This window comes from Acinonyx jubatus, chromosome E1 (assembly GCF_027475565.1).
Source record: "Acinonyx jubatus isolate Ajub_Pintada_27869175 chromosome E1, VMU_Ajub_asm_v1.0, whole genome shotgun sequence".
Taxonomy (NCBI): Eukaryota; Metazoa; Chordata; class Mammalia; order Carnivora; family Felidae; genus Acinonyx; species Acinonyx jubatus.
Window position 1 is genome coordinate 2,557,532 of NC_069397.1, and position 14,766 is coordinate 2,572,297.

General features: G+C 57.1%; 3 protein-coding genes across 4 annotated transcripts; 2 read left to right on the forward strand and 1 right to left on the reverse strand.

Moving 5' to 3' along the window:
• The first annotated feature begins 13 nt into the window (after positions 1-13).
• TMEM88 (transmembrane protein 88) lies at positions 14-1,090 on the forward strand. The gene is made up of 2 exons (XM_027047569.2): positions 14-300; positions 417-1,090. Exons 1-2 carry the CDS (start codon positions 91-93, stop codon positions 684-686), a joined length of 480 nt encoding a protein of 159 aa, XP_026903370.1. The 5' UTR covers positions 14-90; the 3' UTR covers positions 687-1,090.
• Positions 1,091-1,226: 136 nt separating this feature from the next.
• Positions 1,227-4,565, forward strand: LOC106972506 (cytochrome b5 domain-containing protein 1). Of its 2 annotated transcripts, XM_027047567.2 has the most exons (6): positions 1,227-1,650; positions 2,738-2,834; positions 2,932-3,185; positions 3,294-3,370; positions 3,514-3,732; positions 4,299-4,565. In XM_027047567.2, the coding sequence occupies exons 3-6, from the start codon at positions 3,002-3,004 to the stop codon at positions 4,527-4,529; spliced, it is 711 nt and encodes a 236-aa protein (XP_026903368.2). In that variant the 5' UTR covers positions 1,227-1,650; positions 2,738-2,834; positions 2,932-3,001; the 3' UTR covers positions 4,530-4,565. The 2 variants fall into 2 exon arrangements, with proteins under 2 accessions (XP_026903368.2, XP_026903366.2); XM_027047565.2 differs by lacking the exon at positions 1,227-1,650 and having other exon boundaries at positions 2,637-3,185.
• On the reverse strand, positions 1,640-2,595 carry NAA38 (N-alpha-acetyltransferase 38, NatC auxiliary subunit). The gene is made up of 3 exons (XM_027047570.2): positions 2,298-2,595; positions 1,935-2,118; positions 1,640-1,796 (listed from the first exon to the last, which is right to left on the reverse strand). Exons 1-3 carry the CDS (start codon positions 2,376-2,378, stop codon positions 1,684-1,686), a joined length of 378 nt encoding a protein of 125 aa, XP_026903371.1. The 5' UTR covers positions 2,379-2,595; the 3' UTR covers positions 1,640-1,683.
• Positions 4,566-14,766: the final 10,201 nt, after the last annotated feature.

Below are 14,766 nucleotides of genomic sequence, written 5' to 3' on the forward strand. Positions count from 1 at the left end.
AAGGGGGGGTGGGGAGAGGCCGGGCCGGGGGAGGGGCAGGAAAGAGGGCTATAAGGGCCGCGGCCCAGGCGGGCGGGAGCCAGGCCGACCATGGCGGATGTCCCCGGGGCGCAGCGAGCGGCTCCGGGCGGCGGCCCGGAGCCCCGGGACCCCCTGGACTGCTGGGCCTGCGCCGTGCTGGTCACGGCCCAGAATCTGCTGGTAGCGGCCTTCAACCTCCTCCTGCTGGCGCTCGTGCTGGGGACCATCCTGCTTCCCGCTGTCACCATGCTGGGCTTCGGCTTCCTCTGCCACTCCCAGGTGAGCGTGCGCCCCGAGGTGCGCGGGTGACCGCGGGCCCCGGTGCTGGAGGCGGCGGTGGGGTCCGTGGGCCCGGGCCGCTCGGCTCGGGCCCGACGCCGGTTCTGCTCCCACAGTTCCTGCGCTCCCAGGCGCCGCCTTGCACGGCGCACCTGCGGGACCCGGGCTTCACGGCCCTGCTGGTCACCGGATTCCTGCTCCTCGTGCCGCTGCTCGTGCTCGCCCTGGCCAGCTACCGCCGCCTTTGCCTGCGCCTCCGCCTGGCCGACTGCCTCGTGCCCTACAGCCGAGCCCTTTACCGGCGCCGGCGCGCCCCGCAGCCGCGGCCAACCCGGGCCTCACCAGGGTCCCAGGCCGGCTCCACATCAGGGAAGGTCTGGGTTTGAGGACCCTCGAGTCGGGAAGTACCTTCACGACCGCACCCGCTTCCAGTCGCCCCAAGGACTTGAAGCCCGGGGGTCTCCCGACCTTCCCTGTCCCCACCCCTGCCCCAGCCGGGTCTCAGCATCCCCTTGGGGGAACCGGAGCATCTGTGGACCCAAAGCTGGCGGAAATCCGCCACGCCCCGGAAAACCCACTTTCTTACTACCTACATCTGAATCCTGGACATCTGGGCTGGACCCTGTGCACATCACCACTCCACCCCCAGCCCTCCCCGCCTCCCACCATTCGGACGAACCTCGCGTCCTCCTTTCCCAGTGCAGCTCCTCTAGTATTTACGGGCTGGGGGGCGAGGTTCGAGGGGTAAGGAAGGAGTGACCCCACATCAATAAAGAATTGATGAACCGAATGCGTTGCTTGGGATCCTGGGAACAGTGAGATGGCACAGATTCTATCACCCCCGCGCGATGCCCAGGAGCAGGAAACATGGGGCGGGGCGAGGGGGGGGGGCGGCTCAACAGCGCATCCTTCAGCCTCCCGGCCTTCCCTTATCGCATTAGCCCGTTCTTCCTGGCCAGACCCCAGAGCTCTCTCTGTCCCTGACCCTGAAGTCACCTCTCCATCAATAGAGAGGAGAGGGCCCAGCCTCTGTCGCCTGCCCTGCTCCCCTTGGGGACCCGAGCCCGTTCTCTGACCCCAGCTTGGAGGAACTCGGTGTTGCCAGGCCGGGAAGGGAAACAATGGGCCTTCCGGAGCAGGATGACACCCCCTCCAGTCACAATTCTGGAGCAGCAGCGTGGGAGGGAAGATGGAGGGGCCCACCCTGGGGCCTGTTAGTCCTTAGCTCATCCCCAGCCCCCGAACCCCGGGGAACCTTTGGCACCCCCGGACGCCCAGGCTGGGTGAAGGAGGGCTGAGAGCGCTCCCGACGTCCCAGCCACACTCGGACACGAGCCACTTTGTTTACAGGTTTAATGGTCTGAAAAGCCTGCGCGATCGTGGTCAGAGATAGGGAGGCCCTGCCAGGCTCTCTCTTTGCACCTCAATAGAAACGATGTGGTGGCCGGGTACCATGGCCAGGCCCAGCACACGGGGTTCTCCCGCAGAGAAGGAATCTGGAAAGAAGGGTCAGAGCATCAGGGAGGCAGGCCAGCGTCAGTCCCGCCCCTCCTAGTCCCAGAAAACTGGGGTGCAGCGGGGGGGGGGGGGGGTGCCTCGCGGTGAGGGCTCCGCCGCATTCCCCGGGGACTGACCCGACGGTTTGAGGAACTCCTGCGCCGAGCCCAGGATGACATTGCAGTCGCGGTCGGTGCACAAGAAGCAGCCGACCAGGGTCCGTCCATCTGTCATGCGAATGCGCATAGTCTTGTTGAGCAGCGCCTCCAGCTGCTGCCGGGCCCGCGCAGCCGGCGAGTCCTCGCGCTCCCCGTCTGAGTCCTGCGCGGGGCGGGACACGCGCTGAGACTGCGCCGCCCACCCACGGAACCACAGCTCCCGACAGCCCGCGGGGCGCTCACACCAAGCCCAGAGGCTGCCGGGAGCTGCAGTTCCCCCTTCCGTCCCCCCATCTTGCTCCCCGGCTGCCCCTCAAGCCCAGCACTCGAGCCCGCGCTAACCCCGGCGCTGGAGCTGCTTTGACGCCGGCTGCAACAACCGTTCTCCTCGCGTAGCAGCATGGTTGGTCCGGCTCCGGCCATTTGCCCCCGGGCCTCCTGAGGGCCCTTCAACTTCTTAAGAACCTTTCGGGTCCGGTGGTCTGAGATCTCGCGAGTGCTCCCGACCTCTTTTCTTTCGCGAGATCACCTCTCCTCCTCTTAGTCTCCTGGGCAACTGCAGAGATCTCGCGAGCTTCTCTTCTCCGACGCTGAGGTTCGCTGAGGTCTATGGCGCCGGTTGTCTTAACATATCGCGAGAAGTTTTGCCTCTTTAGTTTTAGACCTAGCCGTTAGGGACCCTGGAATTAGCGAGAATACCTTTTTTCGTAATCGCACTCCACCCCACCCTCCCTTGCTTTTGCTGCCTCGCGAGACAGTCAGTCCTAAATATCCCTTTGTAGCCCAGACCACTCTGAAAACGGAAGGTGTTCGCTTTCGCCCGGAACCCTTGAGCACGCAGCCCGAGCCCTTGAAAGCCAGATTCGGACTACGTTTCCCGTGAGCACGCGCAGCCCACGCTCCGCCTCCTTACCCACGCAGTGTTTGATCTCGGTGGCCGGTGGCCGGAGAGGGACAATGGTTTCCATGTCAGCAGATAAACGCGCTCGCGAGGGGGAAGAGATGCAGTGAGTGAGAGCGTGCCGAGAGCGACGAAGCAACGGGAGATGGTGGCCGATAGTGCAAGAGCCATGCCGCGCCGAGGCCTAGTGGCCGGACCAGACTTTGAGTTTTTCCTGCGTCGGTATTTCACGCCGGCCGAGGTGGCCCAACACAACCGGCCGGAAGACCTTTGGGTATCTTACCTGGGATCCGTGTACGATCTGACACCGTTGGCTCAGGAGTATAAGGGTAGGGGCCGCGCTCTGGGCCAAGGCCAGGGCGTACGTTCGGAGGGGGGGGGGGGGGCGGTGCCCCGTTCTTGGGTGGCTAGCATTGACTGCGGTTGCTCCTTCCCAGGAGACCTTCTGCTAAAACCCATCATAGAAGTCGCAGGCCAGGACATCAGCCACTGGTTCGATCCGAAGACCAGAGACGTGAGTTCTGCTGGAACCCGGGGTGGGGGGGGGGCGGGGGCGGGTAGGGACACCGGAGAGCGGGGTGGGGAGGAGAAGCCGGGGCGGGCCGGGGTCGGCGATGGTGACTGCTCCGAGGCCCCTCCCCGAACCCCGCTTTAAAGATCCGCAAGCACATAGACCCTCTGACCGGCACCTTGAGATACCGCACCCCCTGGGGCCGCTTTCTGCACCTCCCGCCGCAGCTGCCCCGTTCCGACTGGGCCAATGATTTCGGGAAGCCCTGGTGGCAGGGGTCGCGTTATGAGGTGGGGCGGCTGTCCGCCAAGACCCGGAACATCCGCATCATTAACACGCTCACATCGCAGGAGCACATGCTGGAGGTGAGAACTGGTGCCTGAGGGCAGGTCGGAGGGGACAGGGGAACCCCAGCAAATCGCCAAGGAGATCTTCAGGCCCTTAGGTCTCCATGACCAGTGGGAGCAGCGTTTCCTCCCCCTCCAGGGGCAGACGGGGAGAGCAGACCACCTAGGTCTCCAGGATGGGGAATCGGAGGCGTGGCCCGATCACGGGGCACATAAGCCCGGGGCACAGTTCAGGCACCTCAGTGACGATGGTCCTGAGAGGCTCTTACGGTGCTGTGTTTGGGATAGTGACTGTAAGCAGACTCTCTTATTAGTGTACTCGATTGTAGGGGTGAGGGGAGGCAGCAGTGGCTGTGACCCTTTAAGGCTGTTTGTTAGAAGTGGCTGCCATAAGGACTGTAACGCTTGGGGGCCATTCACTGCATGCTTCCTCTTGGGGACCGTGAAGTGCCTAAAAATAGTGTCTACCAAGGGAGGCTCTCTGATCACAGCTCTATCATCTTTTGGGCTCCTGGCCTTTGTTTGGGGGGCGTGTGCGTTCATTCCAGAATTCCGGGGGTGGGGGGTGCTTTCATGTTCTGCAGGTGGGGGCCCTGGAGTCGATGTGGGAAATCCTACACCGCTATCTCCCCTATAACGCACATGCTGCCAGCTATACGTGGAAATATGAAGGGAAGAACCTGAACATGGATTATACCCTGGAACAGAACGGGATCCGGGATGAGGACGAAGAATTTGACTATCTCAGTATGGACAGTGCACCTTATACACCCGCGATACTGCTGTACTTCAACGATGACCTCACAGAACTCTAGGAAGGGAGATATATGCTCATGTAGACTTAAGATATATTTTGAGTTTGGCTGCTTCTGTGTCCTGTAGGAAAAGAGGTGTGTGTGGCGGTGCTGGAGCCAGACCCCCTTTCTGTTCCGGCCACTGGCCTGTGGTTCCCCATGTGTCTCTGAGGTGTACAAGTCCTGTTTCCCAGGCCCACTACACTTTGCTCTGAGAAAGTCGGAGAGCATGCGAGAAGCGCATGAATTGATTCCCAGGAACGATCCAGAAGGTGCGGGATCTCGGATTAGGGAGACGTAGAAGGGGTCAGTCAGAGCTCAGGCAGAACTGTCCGACGGTCAGAGAGAGAGAGGTCCCCCACGGAGATGAGCGACGGAAGAACCTCGCGGCAGCAATGGAGACGGGCTGGGCCGCAGGGAGACAGGACCTTCCCCAGGCGGGAGCAGGAAGCGTCGGTCACTGGCCAAACAAAACTGCCTTATTTCCCTTCTGAAGAGCAGTTGGCAGTCGCAACCCAAAGGGAAGAAAGGAAGCGAGCGGTTAGCAGGTAATTCAGGCTAGATCTTACGCTACGGGCTTCGTTTGCCCTGCTTAATACGACGACCCTGTAAGAGGGACACCATCACCGTAAGGCTTTGGAAGCTTAGAAAGACTTTTTGTCCCCGTTCGGCTTTGTTAAGCGATGGATGAACCTGGCGGCATCCCAGCTAGCGAGTGGAGGGGAGCTCCCTAGGCTCGGCAAGGTTTAGTGGCACGAAGGCACACTACTTAGTGGCTGGGGGACAAACGCGAGAGAGCATCTCACCGTCCGAGGCTTGCTGGAGCCCTATTGTGTGGTTTGGTTGGTTTCTGCAGTTACGGTCTTTGGAAGGGAGTCAGCAGAGTTCTGCAGTGGCCGAGCAGAGGCAGGGGGGAGGCAGGGAGGGCTGCCAGCTGAGCAGGAGCTGTTGAGGCCGCTTCCTGGTTGATCCCACAGCCAAATTTTCTTCTTTTTTAGAGGAGAAGAGGTAGATGCGGACCGGCCGCAGGGAAAACGAGTGGAGGAAGGGCCTTTAGATGGGGGACAAAAAGCAGGCAATCATGACGGGCCTGGGCCCCTCAGGGAAGGAAAGAATGTCTGCCTTGCAAGATGGCAAGCCTTACAACAGTAATCTAGAGACGAGCTAATGAGGTCAGGAAACTCATGTGACCAAGGGACAGCCAGCGTGGCGGGGGAGCAGTGGCCAGATGTGTCCCCTTCAACCTCAGCAGGGGCGGGGAACGAGAATGACAGACCGGTGGGCTTCCTGATGGTCGCAGGCCCAAAAGAACTGGGGAGAGGTGCATGCACCTGCTGGCCAGGGGTGCCGGGGCCCGAGCAGGGGACCGTGAGGCGCTGGGCGGGCCGCCGAGGTGCTTTCTGAGGGGCTGGCCGGGAAAGGCATGGACGCAGGTGGAGACAGGTGCTGGCCCCGGCCCTTTCTGAGCTCCCCGCGAGACCGAGGGCTTCCGCTCAGTCCCGTGTAATGCGAGAGGGGCCGTGAAGTATCTGGATCTTTCTGATGTTTGGTCCACTCTGCGGTTGTTTCACATGCGTCCAGTTAAACCGACGCCTCAAGAACCCGAGCCAAGCGGCTGCCCTGGGGCCTGTGCCTCCGGGAGGGGCCCACACCTGCCCCCCTTCCAGAGTCTCCTACCTCGGTGTCTCCTGCTAGAAGCACACGCCTCTCCTCGCACCCTGGCCACTCTCCAAGTCATTCCCAGCTCCTAAATGTCCCTGGAATCCACCCTCTTTCGGCTTCTGCCCCCACACACCACAGTGTGAGTGAGCTCTGGAAACCAGACCGAGGCCTCTGGCTTTCCCCCTTCAGATTCTTCAGCGGCTTCTGGTTGCTTTGGGAATAAAGCCTTCGAAGTCCAAAGATGCTGTGTAAACCGGCTTCCGCCCACCTTGCAAGTCTCACCTTTGTTCTGTGTGTTCCAGCTGCACGGCTGTCTCGCAGTCCATGAAATGTGTGCCTGCCCCAGAACCTTCACGCGTGCTGTTCCCTCTGCTTGCACACCCTTCCGTCTCCCACCTAGCTGAATCCTCAATGGTTCTTCCTCAGGAGAGCTTCTGGGGTTTCTTGGTGTTGAAAGCAAGACTCTCTGCTAGATCATTTCTTAGCGCCACGCACATTTCAGAGTACTTCCTACAGTTTAAACTTTAAAATTATGGATGTAGCTGGCTGGGTGGCAGCTAGAGAGTAGGGACCATGTATGTCCACCCTGTTCACCGCTGTGTTCCCGGTGCTGGGCACACAGTTGCTGCTCAATAAATTTTGATGGTATGACCTCAAATGTTGAGTGAATTCATCCGTCTGGAATAACTAGTGGATGGGATGTTGTGTCCTGGGAGGCAAGTGAGGCCACCTCCAGCCACAGGCTTCTGTCCTGGCTCCCTTGGAACCAAGCCCAAGCCCTAGGGGCCTTCTTCTCACCAGATTTGGGGGGAAACCTGTCATTCCCGCGTACGGCCACCAGGTGGCCGTACTCGCCTAAGGAGTCGGCGGCGGGGGCGGGGCGGCTAAGGGAGGGAAAACCCTCGCAAGTTCTAAAAAGGTTACAATGAAAGGCGGCCCCGCCGGAATTTATAGGCGGGAGGGAAGGATCAGAAAAGAAGTTAAAACCACATGGCTACTATTTTATTAGCTTTGGGTTTACTCCTGTTCTAGATTTTTTCCACAAGCTCATGCCAGGAAAGGAGCGCAGTCTGAGAAGTAAAACCCACGGGACGGCCCAAGGTGGGGGTCTGATTACAGGGCTGGGTGTGCTCGGTAGATCGCAGAGCTGCGGAAGGGATCGACACCCCACGTTTCAGAGAGAATACAGCACACGGGTTTATTAACACGTATGGGCTTTAGCGCGGACGCGAGTCAAGTTTTTCACGAGGCACCACTTGGTTCTCTAAATACCCAAGGCTGGGTATTTGCGGGAGGAGTATGTAAATAACGTCTGGGCCTAAAATCTAGAAAGTAAATAGCACTGAGTGTAGGGTCCAAGTCCTCTCCTGGCGACCTCTTTGGTTGTGGAGGGAGGCGGGGGGGAGGGGCGGAATACGGAAAGGAAAGCTGCCTGTCCTCAGGAAACCACAACAGACTCGAAGGACTCAATGGGCAAGTTTCCCCTGAGCCCTGCTCCCTAAGCTCATAGCACCAAGGATAATAAAGACCCGGGTGTCCCCGCAGGGAGCCTGCCCGCTCAGTGGGAAAAAAGACACACACACACACACACACACACACACACACACACACACGGAAAGATAAATGAAAACAGTACATGATAAAGGACCAAATCATGGCATAGAAAAAGTTTCCACCCTCCTGGCAAATCGGAAGTGGATTCTTAACCTGGATCTCCAGAAGGGCAGAGGTAGTTTCTAAATATGGTGGGGTGTGTGTGCGTGTGTTTGCACGTGCGTGCAAGCTCAGATACGTATTATTTTGGAGAAGGGTGGGTGCTATAACTTCCATCGGTCTCAAAACGGCCCGACCCCCTGCCCCTGAAATAGTAGACACCCCCCCCCCCCCCCCCCACCGATTGAAAGACCTCTGGAAGCGAAATATCAGAGGCGGCGATAACCACGTGGTCCCGGGATTCCCGCCACCTGTCTCCATGTTCATCTGTTACACCTGTGTTGCCAAGGCAGCCAAGCCCAACGCGGTAAGCCCTCGGGGCTAAGTTCATGGCCAGTCCGAAACATTTTCCTACCGTCCCGAATTCTGATCTGGACGTACCTCGGAGCTGAGTGGGGGGATCTACCCTTCAGGCTTGAGCCTAACGCCCAGTCATGACGTCAGAAGGAGTTCAATGCTCCCAGCCCGCCCAGCGAGTTTAGGTCAACCACACGGAGGTGTTGATACTGGGAGAATGGCCACTTGCTGACGGAGCAGCGAGCGCAGGTGGAGGGGTTGGTGGTAGAGAAGCAGAGTTTGAAGCCTGGACCATCCTGAAAGTCGAAGGTTAGGCATTCCAAATACAAACAGGTACGCCGCCCGAGGACCGGGTCCTCTAGGCATAAGGGAAACACTCAAAACAACAACCGTAAAGCTGTGAGTATGTGAAGGGAGGTCGCCTAAGAGGGGTCAGGGGTAAAGAAGGCCGAGATGAGGAGCAAGGCGGTGGAGAGACTGCTAGAATGAAGTCCCCCTCTCACTGGGAATGGCTCAGTGGCCGCCTTTTGGAAGCTTGCGGTTTAGTGGGAACTCGGGTGTCCAGCGTCCGTCTGACCTAATCACCCCTGTCTGTATCCGCAACGGCCACGTCGTGCCCGGCACAGAGGGGTAATGCCTACCTGCTCCAGGAATTAACCGTACACGTGATCCCTGCTGACATGTGTGAACCCAGGACCCGAACAGACCCACATGATGTGATGTCCCCTGCCACTTGCCGGCTCCGTGTGGGGGGAGCCTGCGAGCCGTGGACAGTAACACCTGTGCTCATCAATGGCGCCCGCCCTCCTGTAGAGCAGTAAGGAGGCTGACATATCCCCCTTCTCCTTTATCTATGTCTTTTTAGGTTTTATTTTGTATTTGAGAGAGAGAGAGAGAGCAAGCAAGCAGGGGAGGGACAGAGAGACGGAGACAGAATCCCAAGCAGGCTCCAGGCTCTGAGCTGTCAGCACAGAGCCCCACGTGAGGTTAGAACCCGTGAGCAGTGAGGTCATGACCCGAGCCGAAGTCAGTAGCTTAACCATCTGAGCCACCCAGGCGCTGCATCCCCTTGACCTTAGAGGACAGCCTGGAGAGAACGTATTTGGCTGCGTATCACAGGAGGTCGACTGCCGGGGCCTGACTACAAAGAGTGAGTTTCTCTCAAACGCTGAGTCTGTGGTGTAGTAATTCTGCGGGCCGGGTCATCGGGGTCTCCGGGAGCTCTTCTGTCGTTCTCGGGGTCATCACCTGTCTGCTGCTCTACCGCTAGCCTGCACGGTGGGCAGGAAGGAGGAAGAGGGAAGGAAGATCGCGTCTCTATCGAAGCAAACATCTGACCTTTGGCCGCAGCTCACGGGTAGGAAGCGTACTCCACAGGGGACCCCGTGTTTTCTACTGACGTCCACGACATGGGCAGGGAGCACCACCCTGGACGGAGGGTACGGATACCGGGTAGGAACCAGTGATCCTCCCGCAGTCACGCTCAGGTGCTGTATTCATCCATTCGTTAGCCAAAAACCAATGTGGTTGTGCCAGTTACTGTCTGGGGTCTTGGGGAGACAGAAGGGAACGAGGCAGGCGAGGCTCCTGCTTCACTGGGACTTAACGATCTGGCGGGATAAACGGTGAACAAACGGCAAGATCGTCTCAGATGGTACTAAGGGCTATATGTTCGGTACGCCTGTGCTCACACACGCACAAACATATATAAATACACACACGCACACATGTGCTAAAAGTACTATAAGAACAGAGACGCCAGGGGCAGCTGGGTGGCTCAGTCGGTTCAGCGTCCGACTTCGGCTCAGGTCACGATCTCAAGGATCGTGGGTTCAGGCCCCGCGTCGGGCTCTGTGCTGACAGCTCAGAGCCTGGAGCCTTTCTCAGATTCTGTCTCCCTCTCCCTCTGCCCCTCCCCTGCTGATGCTCTGTCTCTCGGAAAAAAATAAACATTAAAAAAAAAATTGAAAGCCCTCGCCTCAAATCCAAGGGCAGGGCACAGGCCTCACTCCTCACAGGGAAGAGGGGCAAAGTTACATGGTAGTAAAAGCATGTTGGATGTGGGACATTACAGTGGCCATTTTGGGGGAAACCCTTACCCTTGTCCGGGAGGCCCTGCAGGCCCAGGCTCTTGTGTCCCGAGTTGGCCTTTCACTTTCGGGCCCCCCCACCCCCACGCAAGCTCTCTCCTGTCAGGGCCTCCATGTTTGTTGTCCTCAGCATGGAACATTCCACCCACCGCTCAATGTCTGGCCAGCTCCCGCCCCTCAGAGTCTCTGCCTAAGTGTCACTTTCTCAGGGAAGTCTTTCCCGATCCCTTCAAATATGGCAAATATTTCATCGCACCGTCTCGGGTTGCCTCGCAATGAAAGTACTCAGTGTTTCATTCACTGTTTAACGTCCGTTCCCCCTCCCTTCTTAGACTCTAAGCTCCGGGAGGGCAGGCATCCCGTCTCTTATCTGCCGCTAAACACGCAGCTCCTCACTCAGTGCTCAGCCCAGGGCAGTTACTCAAAGTTCAGAAAATGAACAAATGGGTGAAAAATGCTACACGCGGGCTAACTATGAAATGCCTCGGGGGACGTCGCAGCCCAGTCTGGGGGGGTCAGTGGAGGCTTTCTGGATCCGGCCGAGACCTGAAGGACCAGGACGAGGGAGCCGAGGGAGGAGGCAGGGGAGGGTAAGGAGAGTGGGGAGGACAGGCTTCCCGTGAGGAATAAATAGCACAAACACTGCAGAGTTGGGGGTGGGGGGTGCAGAGAGCTCAGGAACAGAAGGCAAAGCTAAGAGACAGGAGGTGGGGGAGGGTGGGCGATGAGGGGTGTCGAGGCCAGACCAGGTCGAGGGAGGCTTTGTGCACCTGGCTGTTGTTTGTGTGCTGAGATATAGTTCACACACGATATAGTTGCACGCCTTTCCGAGCGTGCAAGTCAGGGTTCAGGGTTTTCCAGGGAGAATGGCACGATCAGACTTGCATTTTAAAGACGTGACTTGCCTACAACGTCCAGAGAATGGACTGGAGGGGGAAGAGGGAGGGGAGAAGAAGGGAGATGGGAGCCCACGCCACTGCCGCGGTCCAGGAGGGACATGGGGGTGGCTGGGACGGAGTGGCGCAGGAGGTCGGAGAAGATGGACTAAAGACAGAACTGTGCGGCTCAATAATTTCCCGGGAGCACGTCTGGGGCAGAGGGAGGAGACAGGGGAGGATGATGAGTGTGCGGGTGGACAAGGGGCTCCGACTGGGGAAGAAGGGGGTGTGTGGTGAGCCGGTGTCGGGGGGGTAACTCTGGGGCGCAGATGCAGATGTCCCGATCTTCCTGGCTGCGTGGGTCTGGGCTAGACTCATCGGTGTGGGGATTGTCAGCTGAGTCACTGTTGCCAGATTCAGGGGTGAAGTCACCTTGAGGAATGACGGCGAGGGGCCAGGGGCGGGGGAGGAAGAGACTCAGAAGGAAGAGCCAGAGCGGTGAGAGTGACCGGGGAAAATGGCGCCACGGAAGCCAAAGAGAGTATCTGATGGGGGGTTGGGGTAAACAGTGTGAAACGTTCCACGGAGATCAAGGCGAGGACTTGATTGTCCGTGGACGGAACAAGCAGCAAAATAGGAGTCCGGCTTCGGTTGGATGAGGCGTGAACGGCCCAGGGGCAGAAGGAAGCCGACCACGGAAGGCTCTGTGACCATGCACAAAATGCGTTCCTGTCTTGAGATTACGTTTCTTTAACTGTAAACTATGAACAGTAGAAATAAGGTTTCGCTAGGGATAACAGGCATGCGCCAGGGCACGGTCCCTCCGAGCGGGAGATCAGAGAAGGTAAGGTATGGAAATGTGCCCAGCAGCACGAAAGGCCCTTCGAACAGGCACCCCAAAATGTGAGTTGTCTCTTCCTTTTCTTGTGCCAGCCGCTATATATTTAGTAACACACGCTTCCTGTGGGATTTCGTGAGACTCGGCATTATTCAGCATCCAGGTGACCTCTGTCAAGTTCAGGGAATGGGTCGACCGTATCTGCGACTCACATTTGGTTGCCAGCCCAACAAAAGTGCGCCTCCATTAGGAGAACTGGGTCCAATGACCCGGCATTGTCTCCTATGGTTCCCGAGCGGGGCTTATGTCTGGGAAGCGGGACAGAGCCCGGATCGGGGCCAGCTGTCGGGAGCAAGAGAATTAGAACCGGCCCTTTGCTCCCTCAGTTTAAGGTGCCGTTCATACCTCAGGTCGCCGAGGCTGTCACCTTCAGTCACCTCCAGTGAACCTCTTGAAAGTGAGAAATGGCCAACAATGTGACTGTTTAGAATACTAGCTCCCAACTATCGAGTGTCTTCGAGTCAGCACTTTCTTAAGTGAGCTCACCAGGTGAGGGAGGCAGGGGTACCCTGCCTCACAGATGCGGGGCTGAGACCTGAGGGCTAAGGAGTTTGCCCGAGGTCACGTAGTGAATGGAAGAACTCGGGACACCAGGTGCTACCTGACCCCAAAGCTCAAATTCCAACGGGGTTAGGGGTGGACAACTTCATTCCTCGGCTCTGGAATACATTTTTGGAGTTACACAGTTTGGGGATGTAGAATCTTAAAAAAAACAAGTGATTTTAAGTTGCCAATCGTATCTAATTTAGTCTAAAATTAAAATGACCCTCATTCAGAGAGCTAGATGGCGAGAAGGCCCACGAATGGGCCAAGGGGCAGGAAAAAGCCGGCTTGGGGTCAGCATATACCATGGCAAATCTAGAATCTGAGGGACAGTCAGCCAGGAAAGGTGTCAGGGCAATTCTGCTCCAACAGCCAGGGCTTGACATTACATGGCATTTGCAGCCGGCCAGCCAAGGCACAAGCGTTAAGAAATTGTTAAAAGGGAAGCGTCAAAAGCGAAGAAAGGTTTGGTTTTTGTCGTTTCATACAGGACCATTCCGTTTCCATCACGGTGGTCAACCAAAGCAGGTCTAAAGGAAGCAGAGAAGAGAAAGACAATGATTTGTGGGAAAGGCAAAGAGCAAGGGAGAGGATTTAGCTGAAAAGCCAGCAGTTGGGGCGCCGGGGTGGCTCAGTCGGTTGGGCGTCCGACTTCGGCTCAGGTCATGATATCTCACAGCCCGGGAGTTCGAGCCCCGCCTCGGGCTCTGTGCTGACACCTCGGAGCCTGGAGGCTGCTTCGGATTCTGTGTCTTCCTCTCTCTCTGATGCTCCCCTGCTCACACACACTCTCTCTCTCTCTCTCTCTCAAAAATAAACATTAAAGAAAAATTGTTTTTAAAAAAGCCAGCAATCGAAGTAGAGGCAGATGTGAGATCACAGAAGGCAAGCAAAGACCATTTCCAGAAGGGCGTAGCAAGTTAAGAACTCAGAAACAGCCTCTCTGTCGGCAACCAGGAGGCTGTGGATAGTCTGGTGGCAGTGGCTTCAGAGGACCTGGAAAGCGAGAGTGGTCCAGTAGGACAAAGAGGATGCAGCGAAATACACAGGCTTCGTGCCCATGTCTCCGGGGAGCTCTCTCTGATGTTCTGTCTCCTGGAGAGAGCTGATAAGGTCTCCTGCCGGAGTGGAAGGTGGAGGAGGTGTGGCAAATGTGAGGAAGCTTTGGAAAAGTGGCCACGGAGACCTGAAAGAAAGCAGACTAGGGAAAAGGATTTCTGAGCCGGGACGCCGGTAGGCACGGTCATGGTGTTCTCTTCAGCAGCACTCTGCACACTGGGTGTGAGGGTCACAGTTAGAGGTGCGCAGGCAGAGGCTCAGGAGAGGACACGACACTGGCTGAGATGACAGACCACAGACTCTACGTTGGACAGGGAAGGAGGTGAGGACCCGGTAGAGCCCGATGAGGGAGGAACTAGAGTGTCTTATGGGTCCAAGAACAACAGAGAAATGAGCTAGAGGGACAGAAAGTTGTGGGCAATGCAGGGGGGCTTGAGCCCAGTTATTTCAGAAGATGTAAGTCCTGAGCCACCTCCACCGGTGTGGAATGGACAGAAAGGCCTCTGGTCAGGAAGTCAGGGGCAGGACTGAGCCCGTGTGAGTCTGTAGTGAGTGAGGGGAAGGATGAGGGCAAGCAGATGCAGCCTGAGAGTGAAGTGCAGGGCTATACAGCCCATGGGAGCCTTGGACAGGGGCCTGTCACCTGACATGGGGGAACCTGGGATCAACCACTGGTGTAAAGAAATAGGTTCCTTTACGTATGTGGTTTCCAGACTCATCTGCCACGTTACCGAACTTTGTAACCAAATGTTTGATCCATTCTCCTATCTTCTCTCTTTCCATATACTTTTAATTTTTTTTAAGCTTAGTTTTCTTTTTCATTGCAGAACATGTGTTCTTTACAGAAAATTCCAGGTAGGCAAGCATAAAGATGTCAAAACAAAAGCACTCTTATTCCTATCACTCAGCAGAAACCAGTGTGAACATCTTAACCACTTCCTCCTAGTACTTTCCTATCTGGCTGCAATTACACTACATGTATGACTTTATATTGCTTTATGCAACTAACGTTAGATCTTAAGTTGTTAAAAAGGAATCAGGATAGAAGAACAGTGGTTTTCTCTAGAAGGGGCACAGACTGGGAAGACGCTGGTAACTTCTATGGTGGTAGACATATA

Excerpts from the sequence above, each read along its gene's own strand:
- TMEM88 (XM_027047569.2), top strand. The coding sequence starts at position 91 with ATGGCGGATGTCCCCGGGGCGCAGCGAGCGGCTCCGGGCGGCGGCCCG. Across the intron at positions 301-416 it reads GCTTCCTCTGCCACTCCCAG|TTCCTGCGCTCCCAGGCGCC; the intron begins GTGAGCGTGCGC and ends CTGCTCCCACAG.
- NAA38 (XM_027047570.2), bottom strand. The coding sequence starts at position 2,378 with ATGGCCGGAGCCGGACCAACCATGCTGCTACGCGAGGAGAACGGTTGT. Across the intron at positions 2,119-2,297 it reads AAAGCAGCTCCAGCGCCGGG|GACTCAGACGGGGAGCGCGA; the intron begins GTTAGCGCGGGC and ends CGCCCCGCGCAG. Across the intron at positions 1,797-1,934 it reads GGAGTTCCTCAAACCGTCGG|ATTCCTTCTCTGCGGGAGAA; the intron begins GTCAGTCCCCGG and ends CCTTCTTTCCAG.
- LOC106972506 (XM_027047567.2), top strand. The coding sequence starts at position 3,002 with ATGGTGGCCGATAGTGCAAGAGCCATGCCGCGCCGAGGCCTAGTGGCC. Across the intron at positions 3,371-3,513 it reads TCGATCCGAAGACCAGAGAC|ATCCGCAAGCACATAGACCC; the intron begins GTGAGTTCTGCT and ends CCCGCTTTAAAG. Across the intron at positions 3,733-4,298 it reads CGCAGGAGCACATGCTGGAG|GTGGGGGCCCTGGAGTCGAT; the intron begins GTGAGAACTGGT and ends CATGTTCTGCAG.